The sequence below is a fragment of the Molothrus ater genome, chromosome 12 (assembly GCF_012460135.2).
Source record: "Molothrus ater isolate BHLD 08-10-18 breed brown headed cowbird chromosome 12, BPBGC_Mater_1.1, whole genome shotgun sequence".
Lineage (NCBI taxonomy): Eukaryota > Metazoa > Chordata > Aves > Passeriformes > Icteridae > Molothrus > Molothrus ater.
The window spans coordinates 6,786,766-6,797,009 of record NC_050489.2 but is presented as its reverse complement, the minus strand read 5'-3'; the positions used below and the strand labels follow the sequence as shown (position 1 = coordinate 6,797,009).

The window sequence follows — 10,244 nt, the reverse complement described above, 5'->3', positions numbered from 1 at the left end:
TCTTAAAATTTAAAAAAAAATGGCTGTACAGTTGGTTAATAGAGATTTTAAAACACAAAGGATGCTGAGTAACGAAGACATTGTACTACAGTTGATTGGAATCACAAAGCAGTTTCATAACACACAGAGCCACTGGAGTCCCACTGCATTTGTGGCAGTGGTGGAAGGGGATGGGTCCTCATTCCTGGGAGGAGGTGCAGGAGCAGCAGGGGTGGTGGTGGGCAGAGGGCAGGGAGCTTCCCTTGGGAGCGCCACTGGGAGCTCTCAGGAGCAGGCAGTGGCCCTGGCAGTCTCAGGGAAAAGGGGTCAAACACACAGGCCTGCCCTTCACCCAGACAGGGCTGAAGCATTAGGATTTGTTCCCTATGTACCAGACAGCACTCTAACAGGAACAGGTATTCCCCATCCTCAGTGGATGCACTGTTTTACCAGGGAGCAAGGCTTTTAAATGCCAGCAAGAACTTGTCACTGACTACCTTTTGCTCAAAAGTGTGTGTCTCAGGTCACCTCTGTTGCTTTAAATGCGGTTTAAAGCATTTATTATTTCTGAAAGGCAGGTTTTTGTATGATTTTCAGAGCGAGTCTTTTTCACTAAATAAGTGATTGATAATGACTGGATTTTGATCAGATTTTCCGGGTAACTCTGGAGGTAATTTTTAATGGTCTTCATTGTAAATTTAAAAAAAGACTCTATTCTTTTAAAGTATGATTATTAAAAATGAGATAAAATACAAACCAGGTTTGTTTTCCCAGTTAAGAAAACCTGCTGTTAATGGGACAGTGAGCAAATGCCACATTCACATGTTGATATCTATCAGATCAAATCAAAATCTACTGTTTGGCACAAGAGGTAAAAAACCCCACATTGTAATAAAACTGTCACAGGATCAGTGTCTCCTGCTTTGTAAATAAACATCTCTGCTTTGCCTCGGTATTCCTGTAACATCCGGAGACTATTACCCTGTGCTGCTGCTCTGGTTCATTGACAGTTTCACTTAAACAGTTAAACAATGGTTTGAAATGGAAAATGTTCTGCCCATATTCCTTACTTAGTTCCTTTGTGGGTTTTTTCCCACCCCTCAAATGTTTTTTGTTGGATATTTTTGTTGGATTTTTCAGTCAGTCGCCTTAGTAATTGCATCTTATTTTTCATTACACAGGAAAATACCGAACTGCTCACAAACCTCATTCAAAGCCAAAAGTATCAAATGTTTTTGAGGTAGATTTTCCAGCAAATGGAAATGATACAAAACCAATGGGTCGTTTTCAGTCAGAGGAGGAGCTGTGGGCCCGCTTAGAAGAGCTCGAGAGACAAGAAGAGATGCTTGGTGAACTTGACAGGTAAGTGCTGCTGTGGCACAGGCAGGACTGGAGTCCAGAGAGCTGTGGGACTGCTGGTACACAAGGGGTCTCACCAGCAGGGCGAGTAGCTGACCACACAGGTGGAATTAAAATTATCATAGGTGGAAGAAAGGTGGGACATGAACAAAGCATGCACTGCAATGCCAGAGCTCCTAAAATCTGCCTCTGTGCAACCACAGCAGTCCAGCCTTCTGGGTTTTTTTCTTTAAGATGAAGAGGGGGAAGTGAAATTAATTTCCTACAGGCTATGAAAATCCATAGTTTTTCATGTGGGAGTTATCCATTTAATGCTCCATGACATCCTTAGATCTATTCTGATCTGCAAGCAATACATGGGTTGTTAGCCATGATGTCACAGTTCTGGTATTTCCAGTTGGTATGGGAAGAACACAGGCATTGTTAGAGGGCACAAAGAAGTTGCACTGTCTGTCTAAAAATACAGCACCTGGGTAAAGAAAGTTACATGCAGGTGAGTTCATTACTTTGTATGTTTGTGTCTCTCAAGAGCACAACTTGCCTCTGTTCACATAGATATTTTTCTTTCCATAGGATGACCGATGCAGTTGAGATAAATGGAGCAGGTGCAGCCTCTTCTGAAGATGAGAAGGAGTACAAGGACACAGATGTGAATGGGACCTGTAGGGCAGAGGACTGTATTACTCAGGGCAACTTCCATAAAGAATTTGGGAATTCAGACTTGTTTGTGGGCCACCTTAATGGCTCCACTTATTATCACAGTGATGATGAAGATGACAGAGATGTTGGACATAACTCTGTTCCAACTATTTTTTTCTCTCACACTGTGGAACCTAAAAGGGTTTGTACTTTATTTAATTTTTGTCTTTTGCTCAAGAGATTACATAAGATATATATGCCATATGTAAACCTGAAAACTTTAGATCTGTAGAGGTAGTAGAATGCTAGCTGGGGGTGACATTGGGTTTTTTTTTTCCAAATGATTAAAACCTCTCTGTTTAGATCCTGTTGTCCTAAATATGGTATTAAAAAAATGATCTTCAGATGTCTGCCTTGCTGTTCTGGGTTCTGGCTGTTGTAAAAGGTTGTTGTAGCATCCTGTCTGGGAGTTTTTTAAATGACTTCTTACTTGCCTTGAAACTGGCCTTTGAGCAGCTCAGCTATTGAGCAGAGCTTGAATAAGCAGACTGTCATATTTTATATGCAAAATATGTGCACATGAGAGCAAAGAAATGCCCCAGCCTAGTGCAAGTGGTAGAGAATAAACAGTGCACACTATGAATGTTACCATTCATACATTTGTTTAATTTACCTGTGCTTCCTAGTCCCCAACTGCTTGAGTAAGAGAATGTCAGGAATCAGTTGATCTGCAGCCTCGTGATTGTTGATTTTATGGTCTAGACCATCATTTGTGTTCAATTTTCAGGTAAGAATAAACACAGGAAAAAATACTACTTTGAAATTCAGCGAGAGGAAAGAAGAGGCCAAGCGTAAAAGGAGGAACAGCAGTGGCGATGGCCATGCAGCTCCAGAGCTGCCCAACATCAAAACCCCAGCAGACATTTACCGGTGGGTAATTTATGGTGCAGCTTTCCCTTGAGCAGACCTTCTCCTTTCATTGCTGTCCACCTAGAGAGTGAAACCCCACCTACAGTTTCCTGAAAGAAACAGCTGGAACTGAATTTACTACTTGAAAATGAAAGTTTGTGCCTTCTGCATGGTTGCTGTGCTTTCTTATCCATAAAATATTTCTGAGTTTAACGCTTCCTTTTCCAAATAGCAATTCTTCATTTACCTGCTTTTCCAGAGCTTCTGAAATGGAGGTAAATTTGCGAGTATGTATCATCCTCAGAAAGGAATGCAGCAGTTATGTTATGTGTTCTGGTTAATTCCCTGCCATTTTTTTCTGTTTGTTTTCAAACAGAACTGACTAGATCTACCACTTGCAATATTCCTGCTTTCCTGGTTATTGATTTGCTGGATTCTGTCTCTTCCTTTCTTTTTGTGTCTTCAAAACATACTCAGCTCTTTGCTTGCGTAGTTTCTTTTGCATTCTCTGTTCCTGGCCTCAGTCTGTCACTTTCTGTGTTCTCCATAAAAGGTACTGCTCACCTGCAGGACACCCACACACAGAGAGCTTGAAAAACAGTGCTGGGCTTAGGGGATTGTACAAAACACTAAGGTGACAGTATAGTTAAAACAAGTATTTAGGTTTGTAAGGATAAACACAGACACCTATTGGATTGGTTGATTAAGTGGTTGTGAGAATTCCACCGTATGTCTCTGTATTTGGGTACCTAAATATGTTAAACATGTTACAAAGTGTTAAAAGAGAAACCACATCCTGTAATTGCAGCTGCAGGGGCTGAAGATGAGCAAAAGATTCTTTTGTGCTCCTCCCCTTGAGCTCTGCAAACTCCATCTTCTCTAGTGATGTATTTCCATAAGTGCCTGATGAATAAAGCTGTTAGAAACAAGTAACACCCTTTAAACTCATCCAGTCATTGGGCTTCTCCTTTATGAGCTTGATAAAATTGGCATTGTCTTCTCATTCTCCTCTACCCACCCTTGACTTTCTCAAGTCATGGAGAGGGAGCACAAGAGCCATCTTTGTCAGTTCACAGTCTGTTAATACTTGAAAAGTGTCTTCCTGTTGATCTGATCTTACAAGCTGATTTTTTAAATTTTGTTTCTAATTGAAAGCAGATTATGACACTTGTCAGGAAAAAAGCTCCATCTTTTTCGTGTGCAATGAATGTTTCAAGTGTTTGTTTTTGTATTCTACATTTGACAAGGACTTAACTCCAGAAAACATTTCCAGATTGTGATCTGATTCTCTTTACAGAAACAACCCTGGTCATCATTTAGTTTACCTTTTTTCTAACTTTTTCTAACTCACACCTTTCTGTTTTGTAACATTTTTCAAAGAGCTATGCATTTTCTGCTGAAAATAAGTACCAACTTAATGCTTGAATAAAGGGCATAACAGCATTCACTCTGCAGAATTGATTCTTGTACACTGGTAAATAAAGTGCCTCTGAAGGTACAGTATTCTGCAGCAAAAAAGTTGGGAAAGCACATCATAATTAATTTGTACAAAAGACAAAGCAAGATCACTGTAAATTTGTCATCTGATCCTGAAATGGTTTATTAAAGCTAACATTTTCCTTTACAGATTCTTTGTTGATGTTGTGAATGGAGAATATGTCCCTCGTAAATCAATCCTGAAGTCTCGGACCAGAGAGAACAGTGTTTGCAGCGATACCAGTGAGAACAGTGCTGCTGAGTTTGATGACAGACGAGGAGTTCAGAGGAGTGTTAGCTGTGATGAAGCCACTCAGAGTGACAACAGCGAAGGCATCTTCGAGGAAGAGGAGGGGGAGGGGAAGCAGCAGCTACCAAAAAAGCTTCCTCCCTCTTCAGGGACAACTGAGGTACAGTTTTTAATTCATTATTGATTGTTGGCAGGGATAAAAATGAGAAATCTAATGACTCTAGTTGCCTATACCATCAGTTTTATTTCTTTAAAATAATTTTCAAACTCCTACCTTGTTTGCTTCAGGAGGACATGCCAGGTGACAGGCCTCTGTCACACACATCCTAGGGGCAGAGGGGATGAGCTGCTCATCTCGTGGCTTCCCTAAGGCTGGAAGCTCTTCCATAAGGATCCAACAAAGTGGTCACTCACTGGTGTTACTGAAACCTGTGTGCTGGGTCATCCTGACCACTTCACTGCAGGACAGACAACAGCATTTTAGACAAAAAGAGGGAAATCTCTACTTTGTAACTGATCAAAGGAAGAGGTGATTCTCTGACCTGCCTTGCACTACTAGACAGCTAATTTCCAAGGAGTGTTTTGAGTTAAAAACACGTAGATACCAGCTGAATTACTATTTTGATATGCCAATAGCAGAGGAATTGCCTGGTGGAAGGAAGCATCGCACCCCTACTCATCCTATTCCAGACTAAGCCATTAGGGATCCCAAACAAATCTGTTTACATGTGTTTGGAAAGTTCAGGGCTTCATCATAAAAGACAGACTGTACAATGTAAGGGAAGATGTACAGTTGCTTAGTGACTTGGTGAATACAGGAATTAAATGTAGAGATTCATGGCATAGCGTATTCATTTCTGTTTTGTAAGAGCTTAACACTAATTTTTTCAAACTACATAAAACTTGAGTCTTCAGTAGTTCCCAGTGCAATGGACAAGTTCAATGCAAGCACTACTTTTGCAAAAATTATTTTTGACAAGAAATGAATTCCTCATAAAAGCTGTTGTTTATCACCATTTTTCATGCAAACAGCTTCAGATGATCCAGGCAGGATGTGAAGATTCATGATGGAAAATTTATCTGTGGAGTTAGCACTCCACATTGTATACTTTCTGGAATATATTTGCTATATTCTTATAAAACATTTAAGTACACTTTAGATGTTACCCATCAGTCTATTACCTGAGTCTGGCATGATTATTCTCTACAATGTAATGTATTTTCTAAGCAACTGAAGGAGATTAAGCAAAACACTCCAGTCAGATGTGCTTCCCTAAATGCTGTTGTTTTGCTTTTGGTTGTTTTTGTGGGTGTTTGAAATCCATTATTTCTCCATTACCATTTGCAACACACTAACTTTTTTTTATTTCTAATTTTACCACCATCACTTAGTTTGTGCTTTGCTTACCTGTTTTTGAAAATGAGCTTCTTGTTAGATTAACAGAGTTGTACAAGCGCAGCTTTAGGCACACTTGGGCTACTGGAGCAGAAAACAAAAAACACTGCTTTTTTTGCAGGTCCTGCAAGAAGAGAATGGCCTGTTTGTTTTGCTTTGTCTTTGTTGGTAACTGAGTTATGAAAAAGCAGAACTAAGCATAGTGACTAAATCTGGTGTGCATTCCTTTGTGCCCAGCATGAGCATCAGACCTTGGATGTGAACTGCTTCCCCTTGTCCTTGGGCATTCTGAATTCTCTGTTTTCAATACATTGTGGAGTGATTTGTTCTTAAATATGTTTATGAAAAGTAGTTCTGAGCTGCTTGTTTTCCAGGAATCATGGTCATTTCTTCGCTAAGTTGAAAAGGATTGTCACATAATTGACTGCATATAAATTACAATTTTTAAACGTTAGATGTTTTTATTAGGCCTTTTATAGAGAGAAATAGTTGGAAGCAAGTTTGCTGTTCTCTTAAATATAAATGGCTTTCACCATTTTTTGATCATATTTGGTAGGGAGAAAAGAGGAAACAAAATCTGTGCTTGCCAGTTCATATGCAATGCGTCAGCTTGATGCAATTAGGAGATACTAAGTCATAAAATGACGTATGATGGAAATGCTGACATCAACTTTGCAAAGTCTCTCCATTTCATATCCAAAATAGAACTGTGTATTACATCAGCTGTTTGATTTCTTGAGCCTGTGTCAGTGAGGAAGCAAATTTTTACATCATTTATGCAGTAGGAATGAGATTAAGTAGTACTTTTAAGATACTGTCTTTCATTCAGTCATCCTTGAACAAGCTGTATTTTGAGGTTAATTACAATGTGGTTACTTATGCAGGCAACAATCATTGATTTAAGGATATTTCTTTACTTTTGATTAGAAGAAATAACAATTCTAATCAGGCTAATATAGGGTAATGACCTTATGGGCATAGCTTCACATTTGCATTTTATTAGCTCATTCTGAGTATTCTCTTCTGTTGTAGGCATTTTCTGGAACTGTCATAGAAAAGGAGCCTTTGTCTCCCTCCTTAATGCCACACCCAGTCCTGGCTCACCCAGTGCTGCCGACCATTCTGGAGCGCAAATCAGAGGAGCTCTTGTCCGACGCCACAGAAGAACCTGTCAAGAGGATTTCCAAATTCAGAGCTGCCAGGATGCAGCAGACTCAGTAGGTGCTGCTGAGCCCAAGCACCAGCCCTCTTGCCTGCTTTCACCTCTCTGGAGATGATATAAAGGCTTCTCTGTAGCACCCACCGTTACCAGGGTGTCCTGTGGTAATTTGGCACCGTTATCTCCTCAACGTTTGCTGGCAGCATTAGGAAAACAAACAGTTCAGTGTTTGAACACTTGAGTATTCATCTTATTTTGTCGGTTTCCCTGTGTGCTGTCAGCACCTTTGTATATGTTTGCCTTATGATAGCAGCACTTGGGTTCTTTTTTCAAAAACTGTTCCTTACATACATTGTTTTTGTGTTTAAAACTAAATACAGGCAGTTTTGTGCCAGCTGTGATGTTCTACATACCATATGGACCATTTTAAGGAAACTTTTCACATTTCAAATAGATTCACCAATTATATTACATTACTTGCTTTAGCATTTTAAGACACACTTGTATTCACATTGCTGTAGGTTTTGCAACTTGGTGTCTGCTAAAAGTTTTTTCCTTCTTTCAAACCTCTCTGATCTCTCACTGTACAGGTCTATAAAATGCCAGGTTCATGTACATTGCAGGGAAGTTTCTTTGATGGAAAAGGGTATTTTGTAAAATTAAATTTTCAGTAAAAAAGCTGTGAAACTGGTGTGGTTTTTGTTGTTTTACTACTAATTTGGAAGCTCCACAGAGAGGTTTTTATTTTGAACTTGCATTTCTAGCTTGAAGTGTTTACTACCACATGGACATAAAAGCAGTCCATTCTCTTCTGCCATTGTGTTTTAACCTCCTGCTAATGAATGTCCATGGAAATTGAATGCTCTTAAGGAGAGAAGCATAAACTCAGACTCTTGATTACAAAATCTCCTAGTTCTTTTGTATACTCAGAAAACATTGTAATTGTTTCGGGAATGCCCAGAGGGAGTCAGCACTAAGGAAAAATGTCTTAATGCTTCAGCTTTATTTCAAAATGCAACAGCACTGCAGCACTCAGGGTACAGTTTGGTGTATCCTTCTCAACTGAGAGTAGTCCTGGCTTCAGGATTCCCTGCCCAGCAGCTCCTTCCAATCTTCTTGCCATCCCCTCATTTTGCTGACACAGCTTTTGTTGTTAGGGGCCACCCCTTGAGTGATAGTAGGTGACAGAGATAGGCTTTACAAACAAACTACTGGGTTTGGTTTCTTTCTTTTTTTCATTAGTATGTGGGTTTTTGAACCTAGTGAGTTTGCTAATCTCTCAGCATGTCTGTATCAGCACAATTAGAGGGGTTACATGTTGAGCAAGGACAAGGGAAAATGATGGCAGAGGGCATGGGGAGCTGGAGTACCTTAAACTGATGGTGCTCTCCAGCTGACACCATCAAGCCACAGCCTAAAAGGTGAAGCAGGAAGACTTGGGAGGGGCAAGGAGGGACTGTGACTCTGTAAATGGGGAGCCTGAGAGCCATCAGCATCTGATTTTCCCAATCTTGGCAAGCAGATAATGCTGTTTCCTCACCTTCCCCTAAAATAGCTGCGCCTTGTACCCAGATCCTCAGCTCTCAGATCACAGCAGATGAGTTCATGGTGTGGCTTTGGAACAGAATCACCAGCTCCCCCTTGTCTCAACATTCCTCTCTCTGTTTGAAAGGGAGGTGGAGGCACTGGAACTTCTCTTTCTAAGGTGACTTCTAAAGTAAGCAGAGGCACTCTGTGGATCCCCACTAGGAGTTTGGGAAGCCACAGTGGTTTCATGGGCAGAAAACTCTGGCCGAGTGTGGCAGCAGGAGGGCAGGGGGGGCAGCAGCCCACCACAACTGGGGGCCACATTTCCCCCTTGGGGCAGAGCAAATTGTGTTTGGCTGCAGGAAGAGCTGCAGGGAAAGTTGTGCAGCCCTGCTGCGCCTGCAGCGCACTGGCTGCGAGGGGCAAGCGCTCCAGCACAGCCCCAGAGTCACGTTGAAAGTGTTAATGATTAACTTGATTCATGCTCAAATGTGGACTTTTTTTTTTTTTTAAAGCATATTGCATTAGTACTAAAATAAGCCATCAATGCCAGTCCACCCTCTATTCACGGCTAAATATTTAAAGGAGGTTATTTATAGCTTCTTTAATGAATTCTTGGCTAAACAAAATGAAATTATGTCCTAGAAAAGTAGAAGCTATTTTGTAACCAGAACAGTGCAACTGTAAAATATAGTTCCATGAATATGTATTTTAAATAACAAGGGGTTGAGATCCAAGACTACCAGACACGGGTAATTAGAGGAAAACTGAGAGAAAGAAAGAAAGGGGGAGAAAGAGAGAGAAAAAAAAACCCTTTAAAAAGATTTATTTAGATATCTTCTGAAATACTTCCCGCTTCCAGTTACTTCAACAAACCAAATGCCCCTTGTCACCATAGATCAGTTTCAAATCAAAATTAATTCTTTGCTTGTTTTCTTTTTGTCTCCCCTCCCCTTTTTTCACATCTCTGCTCACGAGAAGAAGTAGGATAAATGCACCTTGGGTTTTAATGAATTATGGCCTCAGTTCAGGGAAGCATCCTTACTCAGGAATGCACTTTGGCATGTGCTTATGTCTCAGAGATTTTGTAAAGAAGAATGGATTTAACCACATGCTTAAAACTAAGCACATGAGTGTTTTCCCTAATAGGGAGCCCGAGTGTTTCTGCAGTATATTTAATTGTCAGAGGGCTCTTGGGCTGGAATGAGACTTCGTCTTCCCTCTCTTCACTTGGGCTTTAGCAGCAGACTCACTTGCAGTGCCTAGAGCAAGAGAGATGGCTGTAGGCATTTTATAGAATGTTTACAAACACCAAGCAACAACAAAAAAAAATTAAATCTATCAAAGCAGATAAAAATCTAAGCAGTAAAAAGCAGTCATGTGAAGGCCTGTCTCTGTGAGGACGTAAAATTTGCTTTCTCTGCAACACTGGAGCCAAGAAGTGCTACAGCTGACCACCAATTCATGGGTGAAGTAAACATGGGATGGAGCCACAGATCCCCAAATTGGAGGTCTGAAGGGCTCCTGGGGGTAAATTAATTTTCATATGA

The 10,244-nt window shown here is 40.6% G+C and overlaps 1 protein-coding gene across 1 annotated transcript in view; it reads left to right on the top strand.

Annotated features, from left to right (window-relative positions):
• Nucleotides 1-7,858, top strand: part of URI1 (URI1 prefoldin like chaperone) — a 40,919-nt gene extending 33,061 nt beyond the window's left edge. Inside the window, exons 7-11 of the mRNA XM_036390202.2 lie at nt 1,161-1,341; nt 1,912-2,179; nt 2,765-2,907; nt 4,514-4,772; nt 7,041-7,858. Coding sequence (XP_036246095.1) covers nt 1,161-1,341; nt 1,912-2,179; nt 2,765-2,907; nt 4,514-4,772; nt 7,041-7,229 — 1,040 coding nt within the window. The 3' untranslated portion in view covers nt 7,230-7,858. The remainder of the gene's footprint in view (nt 1-1,160; nt 1,342-1,911; nt 2,180-2,764; nt 2,908-4,513; nt 4,773-7,040) is intronic.
• Nucleotides 7,859-10,244: the final 2,386 nt, after the last annotated feature.